This window comes from Dama dama, chromosome 8 (genome assembly GCF_033118175.1).
Source record: "Dama dama isolate Ldn47 chromosome 8, ASM3311817v1, whole genome shotgun sequence".
Lineage (NCBI taxonomy): Eukaryota > Metazoa > Chordata > Mammalia > Artiodactyla > Cervidae > Dama > Dama dama.
Window position 1 is genome coordinate 23,224,907 of NC_083688.1, and position 23,221 is coordinate 23,248,127.

Below are 23,221 nucleotides of genomic sequence, written 5' to 3' on the forward strand. Positions count from 1 at the left end.
CACTGGAACTTTGGGCATTGATCTGAGCTCTTTAAATTAAAAGTGACATTTATCTGTGAAGTAGTCCTGGAGGAACTGTAACAATGACAGTTTTGAAATCTGGTAATAGACCCAATAAGAAGACATGAAACCAGGTAATTTCTTCTGGAAGGAAAAGACTCCAAATACACTTTAAAGCCTGTCTTCAAATATGTGGAGACTTACTTATTATTTCAAGGATAGTGATATATTGTCTTTTAATATGCTCTGTGGATAAAATCAGGGAAAATTGGTTTAAATTGTAACAGAAGAGATTTAGGTTACATGGGAAGAATAAAATGTTCTGACAGAAAATGCAAAGTCAACACCCAGAAAATATGTGAATTTCATTTCTCTAGCAAAGATCTGACCATTCGCTTGAAATAGGATTGAATAGTCTTATCTACTGGTGATAATCCAAAGCTGAACCTTGTTCTCAAGATCCTGAAGTTTTATTATTCTATTCCCATTCAATTTCGTACTTTTAGAATGTCACTTTTATGATGATCTCTTCTTAGAAGCTAAAAATATCTTTCTCTCAATATGATTCTTAGAAAGTGGTGGTTGTTTCATTATTGAATTATCTACACCTGCACTGATAGTTAAATGGGTGTTTAAGAAAATGCTATGTTCTAACTAGGTGCTTAAAATTCCAGACTGAGGGTGATTTTTCTTAAAATGGCTAGATGAGCAGGACTTTATAACTTGCTTTCTATTCATTTTCTATGTCTTGGTTTTTCAAGACCTTGTTATAAGGTCTTGTTTTTTTTTTTCTAAGAGAGAATATAACTTATTAAGAAGACTTCAAATTCTTCAGGGGATGCCCTAAAGAAAGAGCCTGGTTTCTTTTGGTTTTCAGATATCTCCACCTGCTGAGTTTGTATGACGTATGACATATGCTGTGACATTCAGAACCAAATCTCTTTAATAAAAAGAGTTGAACATTTGTAAAGTTTGAGAATTTTAATTATTTTGGTTCCTACTATATATTATTCCCTCCATGACACGATTAACCTCAATAATGAATTTTATTTTGTAAAAAACTACAAAATAAATTATGATTCTAGAATTGATCTTTTCATACTGTAGACCGAGAAAACTTAATCTCTTATAAAATGAAGATCAGATCATCTGACAATTACTGGAAAACAAATCTTTACTACCCACCAGGTTCCACAGTAAGTTTCTACATATCACAGTGCCTTCTATTCATTTAAAGCTTTCAAAATTCACTTAAATGGGAACAAGCATTTCAAATACACATTTTGAAACTTAATTGAAAATAAAATCAGGCTTCTCCCTAATGTGGTCAACACTATCTAAATTGTTAAATATTGTGATGCCAAAGACAATTTGATTCTAAGTGTCTCAGCCAAGTAACCCTAAAAGAACTTACATTTGAGACTTAGTTTGATCTTTGAGAAAGGTGCCAAGAACACCCAATGGAGAAAGGACAGTTTCTTTAATAAATGGTTAGGAAAACTAACATCCACATACAGAAGAATGAAATTGGACCCTTATCTCACTTCACATGCAATAACCAACTTAGAATGGATTAAAGTCTTAAATGTAAGGCCTGAAACTGTTAAACTGTAAAACTATTAGAAGAAAACATACAGAAAATAGTTCTTGACATCGACATTGGTTTGGCCAATGATATTTTGGATATGACTTTAAAAGCATAGGCAACAGAAGCAAAAATAGACAAATGGGATTGCATCAAACTCTGTGCAAAGCCTCTGCACAGCAAATGAGACAACAGAGTAAAAAGACAACTTATGGAATGGAAGAAAATCTTTACAAATCATACATCTGTTAATAGGTTAACACCCAAAATATGTGAGGAATTCAAGCAAGTAGATAGCAAGGAACAAATAACCTGATTAAAAAATTGGCAAAGGACCTGAAGAGACATACTTCCAAAGAAGACATATAGATGTCCAACAGGTATTTGAAAAGATGCTCAATATCACTAATCATTAGGGAAATGTCAATCAAAAGAACAATGGTATGTTGTTATACCTGTTAGAATGGCTATTATCAAAATGGCAAGAGATGAGAAGTGTTGGTGAGGGTGTGAAGAAAAGGGAGCCCTTGCACACAGCTGGTAGGAATGTCCATTGGTACAGCCATCATGAAAAATTTAAAAAGTAATACTACTATATGATAGTACTTCTAGATATAGTTCCAAGGGAAATGCTACATCTAGGTATGTTTGCAATGGAAAGGAGATCAGTTTCTCAAAGCAGTAACTGCACCCCCATGTTCATGCAGCATTATTGACAGTAGCCCAAATATAGAAATCAAACTGTGTCCATTGTCAGATGAATGGGTAAAGAAAGTATGGTGTGTGTATATGCATACATATATACATATACACACAGTGGAATATTATTCCACCTTGCAAAAGAAGAAAATCCTGTAATTTGTAACAACATGGATGAACCTAGAAGACATCACGTTAAGTGGAATAAGTCAGGCACAGAAAGACAGATACTGCTTGGTATTACTTATATATGGAATCTGGAAACATCAAACTCATAGAAGCAGAGAGTAGAACAGTAGTTGCAAGGATTGGGGAAGTGGGAGAAATGGAGAGATGATATATCCCTATAATGAATTTGTGACTCATAAAATGAATTAAGAGAACGTATCTCTCTCCTGTAGTATAAATAAGTTATGTTTGCACTGTATACATTTCTTTGTTCTTTTTGGGTTAAATGTCATTTCCAGGTGGGATAGTTTTCATGCTGGTAAGTATTTTTCCTCTGTTCCAACTTATACGCCTTTGAAAACCCTGCTGCTGAATTTTAATATCTATGGTAGAATGATTTATCTGACCAAATTCCATCTTTTTGTTTTCCCTGTCCTTTATTTGTTCTAGATACATTTCATATTGCTCTTCAGTCGACAAGGGAAATTACGGCTGCAGAAATGGTATACCACTCTCCCTGACAAGGAAAGGAAAAAGATCACGCGCGAAATTGTTCAGATTATTCTCTCCCGTGGTCAGAGAACAAGCAGTTTCGTTGACTGGAAGGAGCTAAAACTTGTTTATAAAAGGTGTGAGTAACTTTTTGAGAACTGAATTTCTCATTACTGTTTCGTTTGTTTAGTCCTAAGCATTCTAGATTGCAGCACCAATTCCATCATTTACTGTAAACTTTGAAGGCTGAAGCCCAAATGTTTGTACCAATAGACTAAACAGAAGAAAACTCTCATTTACTGAACGGTTTTCCATGTACCAGGATGGATTCCTGGTAGATACTTATTTTAGATAATTTACATGTTGATAATATATGCATACATTCAAGAAATATTTTATGAGCATCTATTATATTTCCAACACTGTTCTAATGACTGTAGATGCAGTAGCGAACAAGACATAGAGCATTCCTGGTCTCTTGGAACTTATTCATCTATTAAGTAAACAAAACAGTTTCAGTTAGTAACATGCTATAGAAAAAAAGGTTAATGTGCTAGAAAGATGAGAAGCTCTTTGTTATTCACATTTGCAGATGAGGAAACTGAAGCTACAGAGAATTTAAGTAATTAATCCCCAGTTGCAATAATTGTGTGGTAACTGGCAGAAAAATCCAGATTTTTCCCCCTGATTTTAAAGCCTTTATATCTTATCATTACTGCACCTGGTTGCCATGGCATAGCCATACTAGAAAGGGACCTCACTTTCTGGATGAGGAAACCGAGACCCCGAGAGGTAAAGTTGTTTGCCCATAAAGACCCAGATAACTGATGCCTAAGCCAGGACCAGGACATAACTGATGTGACCCTGCATCTAACATCATACTGCAACTTTCAGAAGCAAAATGCACATTAGAAAGGCTCTCACGAGGGATGTTTACAAAACCAGAAGGGGAAAGACAAGGGTAACATTGAAGGCTCTATTTAATGGAGTAAATTACCAGGAAGTGCCTGGGCAAAGCTTCTTCTGCTGGGCCCTGTGTCAAAGCTTTTCATACGAGCATCATGAGAGATGTAAGTGAAGGCACCTTACAGTAATAAGCATCTCAGGGATGGAAAGGCAAAAGGGAATATTAGCTTCTCTCTGCCTGCTGGTTTCTACAACTTTGGGTTCAGTTGTGATTTAAACTATTACACGAAGAATAGACTTCAGCAGTTCTCTCAACAGCTACTGTTTACAGCTACTGGATAAACAGTGAACAAGGCATACTCAGTACCTGCCTTTGGGAAGCAACTGACCTAGTGGAGGAGAGACAGGCCATGAAATTACGGAGTGAATGGTGCTAGACACCCTTTGGGGGAAGGGGAGGCACAGCAATGCGTGGCAGGGGCATCCAGGGCAGTCAGAGAGGACAGAGATTTCCTGAAGGCAAGGACGTCCACGCTCAGAGCTGCAGGAGAATTAGGAGAGAGCCCCATGAATGGGGAGGGGAGGAGTATTCTAGGCAGAAGAAACATACATGGAGGGAGGACCTAACAAGCGAAGGATGGGATATACTGTGGTACAAGGTAAAGTGAGAGGGTGGGCAATGTGGGCCCCTGGGCCCCTTGGTCGGGGGTTTGGACTTTAGACAGGACAATTCACCAACCAAGGAAGCATGAATAGACCCCGATTAAAGGACTCTGTCCCCTGATCACAGCGCCTCAAGCTACAGTTTTGTTGAGGATCTTTCACATAATTAACGGAAATGATCCAGTCACGACCATGTTTTTTCTGTATGCTGTTTTACATTTTGGGAGGATATTGAATGTGGTGAATGATGTTTCCGTCTTGAATGTGAACAGGGAGACTGCTTGGAGAGGAAGAGGTAACTGCATATTCATAGAAAAAACCATCGTCAGGTTGTATAATGTGTCATCCTATTTTACGTTATCTTTTTTTTTTTTTTTCCTTTTCAAGGTATGCTAGTTTATATTTTTGCTGTGCAGTAGAAAATCAGGACAATGAGCTCTTGACCCTAGAGATTGTGCATCGTTATGTGGAGTTGCTGGACAAATACTTTGGAAATGTAAGTGGTGTCCTGGTATTTAGAATGAGTTGGTCTCCACACCACTCTGTCTTCAGTTCTAAGTCTGTCATCACATTTCTTCTCTCTCTCTGTCAAGTCTAAGGTATGAACTGTGTTTGTACCGAGGACCAGAACAGAAGGCTTTCCCTACTTCCTGTAATTCTTAGTAAATGGAAGATCCAAAGCTTCTCGGAAGCAAGTGGCGTGTGTATCTCCAGGCCCAAGCCACAACTAGACACCTTGCTTCCATGAACTAGAATTTAATTGTGAAGGATTCCTTAATATTTTGTCCCTTCGTCTCCATGGACTGTCTTCTCTTTTCTATTATGACTTTTTAATCCCCTCTCTGGTTTCTTTTTTGGGGGGGCTTCCCTGGTGGCTCAGACGGTGAAGAATCTGCCTGCAATGTGGGAGACCTGGATTCAGTCCCTGAGTCGGGAAGATCCTCTAGAGAAGGGAATGGCAACCCACTCCAGTATTCATGCTTAGAGAATGCCATGGACAGAGGAGCCTGGGGCCTGGTGTGCTACAGTTTGTGGGGTCACAAAGAGTTGGACACAATACACACGCTGGTTTCTTTTACTAAACACCCAAGTGTTTCTTTAATATTATTTGTATGTAAGACAAATAAAGAAAGAAGACCAAAATCCTTACCCTTCACGTTGCTATCTAGCCTCCATGCATTTACCTCCTAGAACATACTCTCAGAGCTGCCCTGATGTCAGAACTTGTACTTTGTTGCACTTATGGCTTGACTTCACCTTTACTCCTCCAAGGAAATCTTAATGGTCAACACCAGTGATGATTCTTTACTCTTCACCCGCCTTCACGTCTCTGCAGCCCTGCACCCTTGCTCATCACAACCCTGTCTTTAAATCCGCTCCTCTCTATCTCCCCTTGACCCTGAGTTCTGCTGACTCTCAATATGTGTCTCTCAAGACCCCAGCTTGATTTCTTCCCCAGCTCTCTCCCTCCCTTTGAAATGCCCTCTTGCTGTTTTTCTTCTCCTGTGTGTTTACTAGACTTTCTCTCTTGGAAACCCATCACCAGATGACTCTTCTTCACTTTGCTGGTGACAGTCTTCACTGGGCTTCTTTGTGGTCATCTCAGCCTTAATGTGACAAGGACTAAAATCATCTTCTGAAAACCTCTTCAGTCTTGTGATTAGAATTATTATGTCCCAGGATCTTTCAGTGCAAAAGGACATTGTTTCTTACATCTTTCTCCACCCTTTACTTAAGTCTCCCTCCATCTATTCAAATTGGACTGAAACTCATCTTGTTTCACTCTCACTGGTATTACGGTTTTGCTTTTCTTTTAAACCTCCTCTTTGCCCCTTTCTGTTTCTGGGCTCATCTCTGCTTCCCTTTCCTGGCCTGTTCATTATCACCATCCTTCCAAGGCACCGATCTCAGATGACATGCCTCCTCAGTCACTCTCCTCCAGCTTTAATGGATAAAATTCAAATTTCTTAGCCCGGCATTTTCTTGTTCTACACATCGGCCCCAGACCCCACTTCTCCAGCCTTCTCACTTTTCTTCTTTTTATCCCTGGCATATCCAGTGCTCCAGCAACATGGACCAGCCTTGTATTATCCTCAACTTGTACACCATTTGCCTGCCACCAAATTGCAAGTCTCTGGAGATCATGACCAGGGACTTACACTTTTGTTTTTTCTGACACTTGGAACCAGCTCTGGATCAAGTTATAGCAAATGTTCCGGAAACTTTTTATTTAGTTCACAGTCTCAAGAAATGAATTAGTAGACTAGGAAAATGTGTTCTTCTCAGTAATACTCTCTTCCCCACCCCCTTGTTCACTGAAGATTTTTAAGTACTGTTAGGAGAATTTGCTTCCTTAAGAGTTTTCTGTAGTGTATTCTATATAATGGAATGAATAACATTAGAGGTACTGGTTAAGATTTTATAAGATTTGTTGCAACAGTTTTCACAAAGATGAGTTCTTGGAAGGTTTCCAGATTAATTTGCCCTCCCTCCCTTCCTTTCTGTCTTTGGTTCTTCCTTTTTTTTTTTTCCTTTGTAAATGATGTTATAAGACCTAAATGTTGCTTCAGAAATTTCAGTTTGTTGGTCAGTGTTTAGAAGTGATAAGACAGACCATTTTTCTTTTGCTCTCTCCTGGTTCACCAAGTTTATTTTCATTTTTTAAAGAGATATTTTCCAAATATGTAATGGCATGTTTTCAAACTGGAGTTTATTTAATTTTAGGCTTTCAGTTATTCAAATGAATTCCGACATTGCAGTACTTTTTTTGAAATAAACTGCCGACTTGGCCTTTTGCTAAAGAGTTCTCCTGAGGCTCAGACTTTCCCATAACCTGCCTTCTCCCCCTCATTTATGCACTGTGGTGTAACCTGTTGTGTTTTCTTAAATGTATCCAACAGTGATAATGTGAATTGGGACTGAGTTTTGATCTCAATCTTATTTGCCCAAATATCAGATATTTCAGAACACGTTGCTTTCTCAAGGGAATTTGAATCACCTTCACTTATTCTAAACCCAGTTAAAGGATAAGCAGAATCAGAACGCATTCCAATTTCTCCAACATTAATTTTTCATCCTATTTTGGCATACCTTTAGAAGCCCTGTCTTTGTCATGGACCAAAATTTAATGCACTAAAAAAACTTCAATGAATCTTTCATTAAGCTAAGAGCAGCTCAAGGTTCTGTGCCCAGTAGGTGTTTAGTTTTTATTAATTAACTGTGATGAGTAAACCCAGCAATACTGAGTCTCATGACATCATCTCAGTTATAATATATTTCTCTTTGGTCTTCTTTTCTTCTTGTGTTAATATTGAAGGTTTCCTTGAATTTTACCCTTACACTTTCCCAGAAAAATACCTGCATTGAGCTTCTCATAACCCTAGAAAATATTACCTTCCTGTGACAGATGAATCAAAATCTCAGGCTACTTATTTATGTATTTTTTTTTTTAGCACTTTTCAATTCCCAAGAGATTTATAGGGATTAACTAGTTAATCTTTTGGTCTTCCTTAAGTAGCATGAAGCCCAATTTATAGAAGCTAAGAGGCAATGCCTCTTAGGGTCAGGAGATAAGGGTCAGATTGAGGATTTAGACACCTGCCAATTTCCCATTACAGGCTGCCACATGAGATTTTACTGATGGTGTGGATGTTGCTGTCCCGGAGAGGTTTGATCTTGATTTAGGGAGTTTGCCTGTTGTCAGCAGAGGGATGCTCTGTGTCCTCCTGGACCCTGGTGTCAGCCGGCTCTCTCACCAGACCCATGATTTGGCTCATCATTGATTCACAGATAAGAAAAATGACACACACACAGTTTAATAGAAATACTTACTTTGCTAAAGCTCATGGGGGCTATTGTGAGGATCAGAGATGTAGTGTAATTAACAATACTTTGTAAACTGTCAGTTGCTATGTACTCTATACTTTGCATTATTGTTTTATATATACATTTATGTACTTGCTGTATGTAACTTGAACTCGTTGTATTTTCTTTAGAACAGAATTCAGTAAGGGAAGGTCTTCTTAGATTCTATCCAAAAGGATTTAATTATTGAAATGCTGGAGATCCTCTCCCTACATCATGTGTTCTGCTATAATAGAAGTCCCTCAAGCCAAATTGCAGGAAAATCGTAGTCAAGCACAAGGCTGGAGGATCAAAGATAACATTAAATGACTGCTGCTTCTTCCTTTATAAGCTTTCTTCCAGAACACAGAGACATGAAAAAAATGAGAAAAGATGAGGAAAGGGGCTCACATGTTTATTAACACGGAAGCCATGAGCTTTTGCATAAAATGGAGGGCACTCATTTGAGCATCAAGGGTATATTTCTGATATAGTGGGGCAGCACCCTGAAGGTAGAATTAGAAGTGATGTTTGAGTATTTAGACAGTAGCTGAAAAAATCTGCATTAGATCTTAAGTTCTTGTCTTACTCTCAGGTACAATAACCCTTTGGTGTTAGATTCAAAGAATAGCGAATAGTATTTTGGAATTGCTGTATATGAGTCTTGCTCATTTGTAACATTCTTTCTAAGGCCAATAGAACTTGTACAGCACATCACAAGTTCCCTTATGATCTGGAACAAGTAACTGTATAATCAAAGTGTGCATGTGTGTGTGTATGTGGGTGTTGTGAGTATCTGGCTTTGCCTGTCACCTTACCTTATCCCATCCCTTGAAACTTGGTGCACTAGATTAATTGCCTTGTGGCTGCTGGTAAGGTCGATAGCCTTGGGGATAGTTTCTGCTTGAAGAGTGGAGAGTGGGGTATGAGACCTTCCCAGAGGACTTGGATTAGTATCTGTCAAGTTCACTTCACAGGATTCTGGTTGCTGGTTTCTCCTAATGAGGTTCCTGTCTGTCCTCGACTCCTGGTCTGCACCTGCCTTGAACTCTGGGGTTCCCCAGCTCTTACTACTGTAACTCCTGACCTCCCGCCTCTTCTGACCTCTGGTAACTGCTTACTTCTTGTACCTTCTTTGATGTGCATGAATGTCTAATCTATGGTGCTTTCTTCCTGTTTATCTATATTGTTTAAAATTGCAATTTTTTATGTATCCTTTTTTAATGTATCCTTCTAGATGTATACAGTTTGTTAAGTAAAAAAAAAATGGGATTGCATTATGCATATTATTCTGCAACTTTCTGTTGTTCCTCTTACTAGCCTGTCTTAGAAACTATTTCCCTGCCTATCCATGGAAATCTACTTTACTCTTTTCAACTTAAACATAGAATTTCCATGGTATATGATACAATACCAAGTAGGGGCAGACCATACTTTATTTAAGCAATTCCATTATGGCTGGACTTTGAGTTGTTTCCAGTTGTTATTAAAAATGATGCTACCATCATCCTTGTTGTTAATACATATTATTGTGTATTAGTTTGGGTATAGCATAGGAATAAATTCTTTTCAGAACTATTGGGTCAAAGGATTTGTACATTTAAAATTGATGGACACTACAATTTGAGCCTTCAAAATGGCCTGTAAAGTTTACAAATTCCACCAGCAGTGAGTGTGAGTACCTATTTATCCATACACTTAATAGCAATGAGTATTCTCTCTTCATAATAGTCAGATGGTCATTAATTCAATTTGCATTTTTCGGATAACTAGTGAGGCTATGTATGTCTTTGGATGTGTATTGGCCTTTTCCATTGCTTGCCTTGTCTATTAATTGCTGCTTGACAGCTTTTATTTGATTTTTTATGCTGTGGTGTTTATCTTAGGGATCTGCAGGAATTCTTTCTATATCTTGGGCTTTCCCTGTGGCTCAGCTGGTAAAGAATCTGCCTACAATGCAGGAAACCTGGGCTTGGGAAGATCTCCTGGAGAAGGGAAAGGCTACCCACTCCAGTATTCTGGCCTGGAGAATTCCATGGACTGTATAGTTCATCAGGTCGCAAAGAGTCAGACACGATTGAGCAACTTTCACTTCACTTTCTATATCTTGTATAGTGTATGTCCCTTTCTATTATATATGTTGCAAATATTATCCCCAGTCCAGTGCTCTACTTTTAACCTATACTATGATCTTTCCACATTTTTGCCTGAGAAGTTTGGTTCCACTGTCATTCAAATTCCTGGAGTGAAAGTGTTCTAGAAATAAAAGAATGGGTTTATAAGCTGAGAACATGTGCTTTTATAATGCCATCCTTTTTCTGATGGTTGTTCTCAAGAGGAAACCCTAATGGTCTGGGGAAGACCTAGATTATAGTATCATGTCCCAGTGAACAGATTCTCATTTTAAACTATATATATATGCATATATGTATGTTTGTGTATATGTGTGGAAAGACAGAGAAAGAGAGGGAAAGAGACAAAGAGTCAGACCCTGTAGGGAGAGGGAACTTAGATGTGTGTGTTACACACACACACTTGTTGATTTCTTTTTCCTTTTTCTTTTGTTGGGCCACATCATGTGGCATGTGGGATTGTCCCTGACCAAGGATGGAACCTGGCTCCCTGCACTGGGAGTGTGGAGTCTTAACCACTGGACCACCAGGGAAGTCCCACACTTGTTGATTTGATGCTATTTTCTAGTGAATGAAGAGACCATAGTGTTTGCAGATTAGTTAGGTTAGTTTTTCTGAGCTGGCCATATATTATAGTGATTTTGTACTTATTTGTTCTTATGCTTCTAGGTTCAGTTGGAGAGTCTGCAAGTTTATTGACCTAAAGCATAAATATATGGAGCAATTTATTAAAATATTGACACCTGTTTTATGTAAAGTCATAAAAACCAGAGGACTGTAGATCTGGGAAGCCATTAGTCCCCAGCAGCATAAAAGCAAGGCCTGTATGGTGGCTGATTCATTCATTCATGCTGCAGACATTTATTGCATCCTACTATGTGCCAGGTTCCAGAGACACAAGGATAACTAAGGCAAGGTCTGTGCCTGAGCTCACAGGACAAGGGGAAGTGATTGATAAGTAAGTGTATACTGAGTCACACCAGATGTAAGAGAGAACATACAGGAAGTGATGCAAAATCTCAAAGGGAGAAATGAGGATTTGGGGGAATCATTTTGCTTGTAACTTTTGAATTTGTCCTTGAAAAATGAGCTTGATTTTGTCAGCAGAATAAAGGAAAGGACATTTGGAGAATGTTCCAGGAATTTCTGGAATGTGCAAAGAGCAAAGGCAGGAAAGAAAAGGGTGAGTTTGTAGAATGCATAGCTGTAGCATGGGGTGGGTGCCAGCACAGAAAGCCAGCGAGTAAGCCGCAGGCCGGGCTGGAGAGATTCCTATGTGCCATGCTGAGGAATTCAGACTGTCCTGGACAGAAGAGCTCACACAGCAAAGGAGCCTGATGAGCACTTCAGCAAAACGTTAGTGGTTGTTGGCCTCTTGTGGGCACAGACACCACCAAGAAGGTCGCTGCAACCTAAGCAAGAGATGTTGCAGGTCTGAGCAGCAGCAGTGAAAATGGGCAAGAGAGGAAGGGTTATGGGCTTATGTACAAGATGGAATCTGTAGGAGTTGGTGATCAAATTGAGAGGGATGAGATCAAGGGAGGGAGAAGTGGGAGAGAGAGGGGGAATGGAATAAATGTAGAATAAATGAGATTGAGCTACTAGATAGAGGTTGCAGCTACTAAGCAAAGTAGGGACTAGAGGGAAAGGAATATGCTTGACTTCAGTTTGGGATTCAAAGACTTGGATGGAGGAACATGGAGGTAGAGATGTCTGGTTAGTGGGTGAAGGTACTGGATGAGCACTGCTGAGAGAGATCAGGCCCAGGCATCTCAGTTTGCTAAGTCACCTGATGCAAGACTCAGCTGCAGAGAGTCAATGAGATCGTCCAGGAGAATGTATGTGTTGCAAAGAGGCTCTCTTGAGAAGTATCAGTCTTTAAGAGGAAAGCAGGTCCCCAGGATGTGAGTATCCTGCTGCAGAGATTTTTTTGCTTTGTCCGTTGATGTGTCTCAAACGTTTTGTAAATACTTTTTAAATGAATGCAAGGTTCAGGGAGAGATAAATCATCCAAGGAGCCTGGGAAGAATCCTCAGAGATGGAGGAGGAAAACAGGCATTGAGTTGTATTGCCAGCATCAGGCAGCCATCAAGAAGAGATTTTCAAGCAGGGGATTGGCGAAGTGTATCAAGTGCTGTTGAGCAGCGAAGGTGAGAGAGGCTGAAAGCTTCCAGTGAGCAGGCATTCTGGAGGGTATGGAAAGGGAGAGTTGAGGACTATGTGGGAAGGAAAACGGTAGGGATGGGGCCTCGCTGGCTGGCTGGTGGAAGCATTGGAAGTGAGCCTTATTTCGATTATGGGTCTTGCTACTTGCTACGTGTAACCAAATCTATCAGCCTCTGCACTGGTCTGTGACGGTGGCAGTGGTTCTCCACGTGTGGTCCCCACACCAGCACCATTAGCCTCACTTGGGAACCCGTTAGAGGTTCAGCCTCTCAGGCTTTAACCTACTGAATCAGAAACTCCAGAGGTGGGGCCCAGTAGTGTCTGTGCAGTGAGCTTTCTGGGTGATTGGGTCACACTCTGAAGTTTGAGAACCACTTTTTTGAGACATAGTTTTGAGGAAAATTAGCACAATTGAGCTAATTTGCCTCTGAAGAATGAGCTTCTGAGAGTTCTAAAGCTAGGAGCCAAATTTACAGACCAGTGATCAGGAGCAACGAAGCTGCCCTTGTGCCTGAAATCAGCAAGGACTCAGCTTTTACCTCTGCTGATGGAAGGATGAACTGGGCAGCTCCCCACCTCGACTGAGCCTCAAATTTCCTGTTGTGACATTAAACAGTATTATCTATGGACATGCTCTGCTTTAATAGAATGTGGTTTTGCTTTTTTTTCAGGGCTCAGATTCCCCTAGTTCTGCTTTTCTGGCCTTAAAAATACCATCTGATGTTTTTATCTTTGCTGTGCCACATGGGTGTCATCGTTGCAAAGCTTGAATCCCTGGCACGTGTTTCCCCTGATACTGCTGCACGTTTATCAACACATTTGCTTTTGTCTTACCAGGTCTGTGAGCTAGATATTATCTTTAATTTTGAAAAGGCTTATTTTATCCTGGATGAGTTTATCATTGGTGGAGAAATTCAGGAAACATCCAAGAAATCTGCCGTCAAAGCCATTGAAGATTCTGACATGTTACAGGAGGTCAGTACACACTTTCTCATGCCCTGGGAAACGATGGTGGTCGTGGCGGGGTGGTGGTGGTGATGTTTTAGCTGACACTTACTGTTTTCTTTGTGCTGGGTATAGTTTCTAAGTAAGTTACATGTATTAACTTATTTAATTATCACTGCAGCTCTAAGAGGTATATTGTTACCCACTGTTTTTTTTTTTTGGCTCTGCCACAGCTTGTGGGATCTTAGTTCCCTGACCAGGCATCAAAATTTATGCCCTCAGTAGTGAGAGCACAGAGTTCTAACCACTGGACCACCAGGAAATTCTCTAGCCTCATTTTAAAGATGAATAAACGGAGACACAGAGAGTTTTAATGACTGCTCAATGTCACAGAGCGAGTGATCGTGGAATAGAGATTTGAACCCAGGCACTTGGGCTCCAGAGTCTTTGCCCTTCATGTTTGACCTTATCAGTGAGGATCCCTCCCTCTCAAAAAGATATTAAATATTTGATGCTATTCTTCTCAAGAATAATTTTATGGGAGGTATAAAAAGACTTGCATTAAAATGCCCGCGTTGCCTTGGGAAAGAAGAATAACATCATTATTCTATTTGCCAAGGTTATTAAAGCTTTATTACTGAAAGTGGCATTTATCATTTTAATTAAAATTTCCTACCTTCCTGGAGAGGCTGTGTGTGTGTTCCTATTTGCATAAATAAATTGGGAATTCTGTAGCTTGCTGTCAAGGAATAAATGGGCCCTGAAGCGTCCATTTGGTCATGCTCCTGACTCTGATACTTATATAAAATACTGTGGGGCTTTTCTTGTAGATCCAGTCTGGATTTACATCATCCCTAATAAGGGAATTTACCTACATTAGCCCACAGGCACTATGAGAAAGAGCGCTTCACCCCACTGACCTTTGCCCTCCCCAATGAGATGATCTGCCTAACCCCTGACCCAGCATGCCTTTGAGGGCCTGGGTTCCATGCCTGCTCTGCCACTTCTAGGTTCTTCTCCTCACAGCATCGTTGAGTCCTTATGTCTTTCTGTTTCATGACAGCAGGTCACCACATCTCAGAGCATTACGAAGCATCTTTTTTTTTAAATAATTTAAACTTTTTTATTTTTTATCATTATTTTTCCATTTATTTTTATTAGTTGGAGGCTAATTAATTTACAATATTGTAGTGGTTTTTGCCATACATTGACATGTATCTTTTAAAAATTGGCAGTAAAGTCATTCTTGCGGCTGTTTGGAAATAAGAGCCTGCTTGAGTTAGTAAAATAACATTAGGAGTGACTTCCAAGTAATGGTTTTGGCACATCTTTGAGCTGATGACTTGCTCCTGCCCATCCAGGGAACCAGTCCTCAGGTGAATGGATACTGAGAAAGATACAGGGTACCCCTGAGCCTCTGTGCTTGCCTATTAGGAAGCTGCTGCATTTATCTCTAGATGTGTTATCACCTCAAAATATGCATTTAAACTTTCTGATGCTCATTTGGCTTTCCCCAAATGCCACAGGAAGGGAATTTTACAAGGTACTTGAGAAATCACTGGTTTGGAAATTCCATAGAGCAACCTTAAAATATGCCGGGGAGTTATTTATAATTCTGTCCTCAGGGCCCTTACTGTGGAATCACCTTACAGGGGAAACAGGCATTTAACAGGGTCTTTGGACCTTCAGTAATTAAAGCCGCTTGAATTAGGGCCAAGACACCCCCAGGTTATGTTGAGTTTCCCCTCCACAGGAAATAGAGTTTTAAAGGGCTTACAGGTTGTCTGGTGCTTCTTGTTCCAGTTAAATCTGGGAAGCAGGGAAGGTCTGCTATTTCAAGAGAGAGGCCCTTCACAATGAAACATTGATTGGTCATTCACATCCCTGGTTATTGAGTGGAAGGTCTTGATAGGTAGGTCTCAGGGGGCCCCCGCATTTAGCTGGCTTGTCCCCATAGTGAGCAGGCAGTATCATGACTGTCCTCTAAAACTCTCAATGAATTAGCAACACCTGCCAGATAGAAACAGAGTCATCAGTGTTCTCTTGGGGTCTGGTACTTCAGCTCAGTCTGTGAATGTTTGAGGAGCTGGTTGAAAAATTGACGTTGTACTTTGTGTAATCTGGTCAGAGCCGCTGAGCATGAATAGGCACAAGTAATATAATTGGGTAAAGAGAAAAAATTATTGCTTTCTTTTTCCCCTGTCCTTTGGACCTAAGCATGTGTTTGTACTTGCTGATGTTTAAGGGAGGCCTTTATAATATTCCTTTTACTTTTAGTACAACTGAAAATCTCAAACTAGGCCCTGGACTTTTCCCTGACCCCTACCCAATAAAAGTTTTTTAGAATAAAAAGACTGTCTCTATGTTTTTAGTGAGAAAATGCATAGTCTTAAAGCTCTAAATTCTCAAAGCTTATTCTGAGTGTACTGGGGCTAGACGTTGATAATATGGAATGAAGGAAGAGTTTAACTGGTTGGGATGTCTTTAAGAGGTACCTTATTTTGAAGGTACCTGTGGACACTGGTACAAAATGATTAGAAGAAAAAGGAAACTCTGAAAGGAAAAAGATGATATTGTTGTTCACTTGCTAAATTGTATCTGACTATTTGCAACCCCATGAACTGTAGCATGCCAGGCACCTCTGTCTTCTACTCTCTCCCAGAGTTTGCTTAAATTCATGTCCATTGAGGCAGCGATGCTATCTGACCATTTCATCCTTGCCACCCACTTATTCTTTTGCCTTCAGTCTTTGCTAGGGTCTTTTCCAATGAATTGGCTGTTTGCATCAGGTGGCCAAAGTGTTGGAACTGCAACTTCAGTATCAGTCCTTCAATGAATATTCAGGGTTTATTTCCTTTCGGATTGACTGGTTTGTTCTCCTTGCTATTCAAGGGACTCTCAAAAGTCTTCTCCAACACGACAATTCAAAAGCATCGATTCTTTGGTGCTTAGTCTTCTTTATGGTTCATCTCTCACATCTGTACATGACAACTGGAAAAACCATAGCTTTGACTATATGGACCTTTGTCAGCAAAGTGATGCCTCTGCTTTTTAATACACTGTCTAGATCCTTAAATGCAGAGGTTGGGACTCTAGGGATCACCAGTGGGGGTGACAAACAGATGTTCTGAGCACAGAATAAGAAAGTGAGTTAAGAAGGGAGGGTCAAATGGTATCTCATTAAGTCAAGCAGTGAGATACCACGTGTGTGCATGTGGGGATTCATGAGAACTGGCTAGGTGTACCCCAACACTGTCTCCCAGAAAAGCACAAGCCATAGTAAGCTGCTAAACCAAACCACAATACAGTAAAATGTTGTAGCATTCCCAGTGCTGAATGCACAAGAAGCACTGCTGTGCTGGATAGATATCTGGAGTCCCATGATACCCAGGGCAGAGCTCTTTAAGCTTGTGTGGCCTAAAAGTCTGTCCCAACTTTTAAAGGGACAAACTCCAGAAAATACCAACCGCATATGTCATTGGCTCATGTAACTTGAGTAGCAGCAGAGCTAGAGCTCTGAAAGGGCAGCCAGTCTTGAGCAGACTGATTCCCTCAGTGGTGTGAACCAGTGCCAGTGACTGAAGACCAATGAACTGTGAGGCCAGTGAAGTGACAATTCCAGGGCCTTTTCTGGGCCAGGCCCCTTCCAAGGCTGCAAGCTCCTGTGGTCAAATTTGCAAAGGTAAGGTATCTCAGCTGCAGTGACTTTGTGGCCATTTAATGAATATGTAAGCTATTATAGAAGTGTGTCAGGCATTTAATGAATGAAACCCATATGCTATTGTTCTGGATTTTGTGATTTTTTTTTTTTTTTTTGGATTTTTAAAAATTTTTTAGAAAATTTATAAGCTACTCTCACTTTTTCTCATTCTAATTAAACTTTATACCCAATTCAGTATTTGTAATTTTATATACATCTTTATTTTTAAATTTCTATTTATTTTTAATATTTATTTTACTAATTAATTCATTTTCATTGGAGGACAATTACTTTGCATATTGTGGTGGTTCTTGCCATACATCGACATAAATCAGCCACGGGTGCTCATGTGCTCCCCCATCTTGAACCCCCCTCCCACCTCCCTCCCCACCCCCTCCCTCTGGGTTGTCGCAGGGCACTGGCCTTGAGTGCCCTGCTTCATGCATTGAACTTGTACTGGTTATCTACTTTACATGTGGTAATATACATGTTTCAATGCTAACCTCTCAAGTCATCCCACCCTCACCTTCTCCCACAGAGTCCGAAAGTCTGTTCTTTACATCTATATCTCTTCTAATATCTATTTTTATTTGTTTACTTTGCTGTACTGGGGTCTCAGTTGCAGCATGTGGGATTTAGTTCCTTGACCAGGGTCGAATCTGGGCCCCTTACATTGGGAGCACAGACTCTTAGCCACTGGACCACCAGGGAAGTGCCTATATACCTAGTTAAATGGTATAAACTCTAGGTACCAGGAGACAGTTATGGGCTTCTGGCCAATGTGATACCCCAGGTTTAAAGACAGGGACAATATCTTGGATTTCCCTTGTGGTCCAGTGGTTAAGACTACATGCTCCCAATGCATGGGGTATGGGTTCGACCCCTGGTTAAGTATCTAAGCCTGGTTAGGGATCTAAGATCCCCCATGTCACACAAGGCGTAGGCACCACCACCACACCCCCCCCCCAAAAAAAAAAAAGATATGGGCAATAGCTATGAGATACAGGGCAGAGGTCTTAAGGTGTGGGCTTGTTCATTCAGGAGGTGTAAGAGCTTTGTAAGAAAGTGTGGATGATGACGCATGAGTATTTTCAGCAGAGGAGGACTGGAATTCTAAATAGAGCTAGTGGAAACAGGAAACTTGATTTCTAACCCTAATATCCTCTGAGCAATCTTGCTTAGCCATGGTCTAGTCTGTTTGGCCCCTCTGGTGGATGTCTTCACTGGCAGGTGCATGTGAATCATGTCCCCTGGAGTTCAAGCTTAAGAACAGGTTGAACATTACTGATTGTACATGATTTATGCAGAAGCAGTAGGGGTATTACTTAAGGCTGGCCCCTTGAGTTCCCTGACTGATTCAACCCAGAGGTCACGGTATTGCATAAGTATATGTTTATAACAGGGACAGAGTGGAAGAGGAAGCCCACCCATCATGCATAATAAAGGTTTGCAACATCAGTGTAATTTTTAACTCTGCCTGTAACTGTGAATCCATTTAAACATTTTTTTTTTTTTAAGTACTGGGAAAGAATTATGGTATTGTGGCATATTAGCAAACTTGGTAAGTGATGAAGAGGATGAAGAAACATAATTTGTATACTTTGGAGGAAAGCCTTTTCAAAATACATGGAAGAAATTTCAAGTATTATGGTCTGTTTATCCTTTATGTCTTGGCAATAAAATATTCTGTATCTGTAATGATACCTATGGCTTCCCCAGTGGCTCAACAGTAAAGAATCTTCCTGCAATGCAGGAGATGCAACAGGAGCTGTGGGTTCAATCCCTTGGTCAGAAAGTTCCCCAGGAGAAAGAAATGGCAACCTACTCCAGTATTCTTGCCTGGGAAATCTCATGGACAGAGGAGTCTGGCTGGCTGCAGTCCATGGGTTCGCAGACTCTGATATGACTTAGCGACTAAACAACAAAAACGATACATATGTCATACAAATACCATTCAGATTTCTCTAATACCTGTTCCTGGAAATGGTCCTCATGGTCATTTTAGCAGGTACATTTTTCTGAAGTCAACAGTGATGCTTGGCAGCTGTTGCTTAAGCATTTCTCTCATCAGACATTGATTTTACAGTCAAACTTAGCTTTTCCTCTGTTGAAAGTTATTTAATTCCAGCCATAGGGATGTGTATATAAATTACACTCAAACTTTGAACCACCTTTCTTGATTAGAATGCAAATATTTATGACCACATACACTTCCCCAAACTTCTTTTTGAAAATTACCTGGCCATCCAGTGGTAGGACTCTGCACTTTCACTGCTGTGGACTTGGGTTGAGTTCCTGGTGATCGAAGTAAGATCCTACAAACTGTGAGGCATGGCCAAAAAAAACCCAAACAAACCGAAAAAACCTTTTCACCAGTGGCATAATTAATGAGTAAAAGAATGAAGATATTTTCAAAATTTTCAAAGTCTCCTGAAGGATGTGGTTTAAGGGGAAATCATTTTAATCTGTTGTTCTCTTTCAGACAATGGAAGAATACATGAACAAGCCTACCTTTTAACCATACATCTACTTGAAAACTACAAGTGCTATGTCTTATGAACCTGTAAATAAGCAGTGCCTTGAATTTACTTAGAGGACAGAGCCTCTGGCACCATGCCAAAAATAACTTAAAAGGGATTTTTTGTTCACTAGCAAAAATTAAAGTTGTTTGACATAATATATTTATCATTATTCATGTCTGTATTATACTGTATATGACTGCTTGGATGTTAAAAAAACTGCTTCATAGTTTGATAGACTGAATGTTTGCAGTGTTTTAACTCCATGTCATATTTTTGAGCAAATTTAAATAAATTTGTTGCAGCCTGTTTTGTTGCCTTTGATCCTCTTCTGACAGGATGAAAACTGTATTATAATCCATGATTTTGATGTAAAGTATATCTAGTACTAGTAATACTTTTTCTAAATGTTTAGCTTTTTAAATTGTGTAGTGATTCACATTTAATACACTTAATGCTGTCATTTCGATCCAGATACAGAGTATCTGATTTTGATGTCCTGAAGTCATTAATCTTTCAGGGCTGGAATTAAGGAAAACAACCAAAGATAGTATAGGACTTAAGTGTTGTTGTTGTTGTTGTTTTAAATTTTATTTTATTTTTAATTAGAAGATAATGACTGGACTTAAATGTTTTTGATATCTTAGAAGCTGCTATCTAGGTGAGGTTTTTTTTACCTTTTAATTGAATATGAGGGGCATTCCAATAAGGTTGTGTTTTCTACAAGCTCTGTGTATTTATTAAGATTTTGAGACATCTGAAAATAAAGTGTCTATAACTCCCCTTATCATAAATAGTGTAATAGAGATTAATAACAGTGGCAATAACAGTTATTAATACTGCTATTTTAATTATCTTTTATGCTACAAGTACCCTTAGTTGCTTGAGAGGTTGTTGTTTCCAATATGTTTTCATGTATATCTAATATATTTGAAGACTTACTGTTTACTAGGCTTGCTTGGAACATTGAATATTATTGTAGCCTGAATAGTATGTGCCTTTCTCCTTTTTCTTTCCTCATCTCCCAAAGGAAATATTTGCTGCTGCCTATTATTATTGTGACTATGTCACATTCATGCTTCCTGAAATGCAAGTTCTATATAACCAGGTAATCAAAGTGATCAGACCCTCTAGGGAGAACTAGCTTCTACTGTTGTCTTGGTGCCGTTTTGATGTCTTACCTGTGCATTTTCAGTGTCCATTTGAGGTCAAATATCATCATGTTGCAGTGGTTAGGGACCCTCTAGTGTTCTTCCTAAGAGACGAGTGTGCTTCCTGTTGCAGAATCCAATATGAGAGAAAAATGTCCTCTTTAATTGATCTTGCCAGACATACTTAGGGAAAAACGGCTGGAGAGGAGTGGAAGAACATGAGTAAAAATTGAGCAACTCCAAAATAGAGCCATCATAAAAAAGAAATAACTCAGATTAGTCTACGAAGTAATTATGAGGCTTTTAATATCTAACATTTCCTCAACTTAATCATGTATTTACAAGTAGGGCATCAGATTGAAGTTTGTCATTTTTATCACTTTGTTTACTTTAGATCTTTAATTTTTTGCTTTAGCTTTTTTTTTTTTAAATACGGCAGAGCTCTTTAAGAATAATTTTATTAAGGTAAACTTCATGTAATTATCTAAGTGTTTCTGGGTCTTTTGAAGTTCACTTTTGGATGAAGGTATTGATTGAATCTCACTCATACATACTCTACATATACTGGAGAATTCTATATTAGACACTGTCTGTAGATGGGAATCCAATCCTCAAAGTTCATGTCTGCAGCACACATAGAACGTGAACATAATGACATGGCACTCTGGGGTAAATCCGAGGGTTCCTGGGTGCGCCTTACATGGACCTTGGTGAAAATAATCATGTTTTCTTTATATCATTTAATGTAATAAAACTGCTAAGGGTAAGGAAAGATAATAAATATTAAACTTGTATAAAACTTCCAAATAAAATTTTTTAAGTTTTTTAATGAGGAATTTGAGTGTGTTTTTATGAATATATATTTTTTTTAAATCAGATTTTATGTCTGAAATTGCTGTTCACAATTTCTAGTGAAGTCCTTATAACCTCTTAATTTTCTATGTAATCAACAAGGAGAAACTTCATAAGCAGGTGACAGCTAACGAGAGAAGAGAATTCATTGTTTTGCACCCATTGGCTTTTTCCTCTCCATTCACCTACATTTTGATAATTTGATATTTTTATGTATGGTAAATCATTCTTTAAATCTACTAACTCCTTTTCTTTTATTAACAAATGTAAAGTTGACATTTCTTATGACCAGTCAAGTGAATTTTTAATTCAAACTTTTTCCCATATCAAGTCTCCTAAAATAATAAAAAGCTTTTCCCTCAAACATACACACCTGATGTTCTTCTATGTCTAAGAATTCATTTTTAGGATTTGTATTACAATATCCATGAAACATCACTCACGCACTCTGTTTAGCTTTACTTTTCTGTTTTAATTAATCAATAAACTTTACTGATAAAAGTTTTCATTTCTTTTCCACATGGTCCCTGCAATTTTAAATTAAGTTCATTAGATCCTCTGGAATGTAAGTAAGCAAGCCAATTATTTGCAAAGGGAGGGTCAATACATTTTTTTTCAATCCTTGTTTTAACTCTTGAAAAATCCTGCCCTTCAACAATGTTCTGTGGGTATGCAACAGTGATAATCTATTTTGTCACATAAAGCTAAAACTAGAAAAAACTGTAATAACCAGGGCTGAGTCAGGTTCACTATTTGATAGTGGAATTCAAGCCAACCATTTAGTATGGAAGTCAGGTGTACTTTACTGTTGATCAGCTCTTTGTGAATAAACTCACATGTTGACCGAATCCAACTGACTGAGCCTCCTTTCCTCTGCGCCCTTGGTGGGTAACTCACACTGTGTTTCCATCACAACTTGTTTTAAAGCGTCAATTTACTATCGCTTTTTCACTTCCACTTTGTTTTGCTACTTTACAGAATAAATAATGGAAGCATATCTCTTCAGAGCTTAATAGCACAGTTCCTAATAACAATAGATTAATATGAGATGATATGTTTATGATTTAACCATCTTCTAGATTAGACCAAGTTGTTTTCATGTCTTTGACACGTCCTCTGTTTAACTAATAGTATTATTCAAAAGTGGTCATTTTTCCTCATTCCTTTGGAAAATATTGAGTGTTTCTACTGAGGTTGTCTGCAATTCTGTGAGTTAATGTGGGCTTTTGCAGTTGTTAGCATGACCTTAAAACTAGCTTTATGAGCTACACCTGATATTGTTAATTTCGAAAAGAACTGTGCTTCTTATTTTATTCTTGTGCATATTTAAAATGTGAATCTTGCATATAGTGGATGTTTAGTAGAAAGATGCCAGCATGTTTACTTGATAATAATTTGAA

The 23,221-nt window shown here is 39.0% G+C and overlaps 1 protein-coding gene across 3 annotated transcripts in view; it reads left to right on the forward strand.

The window, feature by feature from the left end:
- Positions 1–21,798, forward strand: part of AP1S3 (adaptor related protein complex 1 subunit sigma 3) — a 68,264-nt gene extending 46,466 nt beyond the window's left edge. For 2 of the 3 annotated variants that reach the window (XM_061148635.1, XM_061148636.1), the window contains 4 exons: positions 2,903–3,081; positions 4,901–5,009; positions 13,492–13,629; positions 19,782–21,798. In XM_061148635.1, coding sequence (XP_061004618.1) covers positions 2,903–3,081; positions 4,901–5,009; positions 13,492–13,629; positions 19,782–19,817 — 462 coding nt within the window. In that variant the 3' untranslated portion in view covers positions 19,818–21,798. Of the gene's footprint in view, positions 1–1,107; positions 1,197–2,902; positions 3,082–4,900; positions 5,010–13,491; positions 13,630–19,781 lie in introns of all 3 variants that reach the window. The other variant, XM_061148637.1, reaches the window with a different exon arrangement.
- The last annotated feature ends 1,423 nt before the right edge of the window (positions 21,799–23,221 follow it).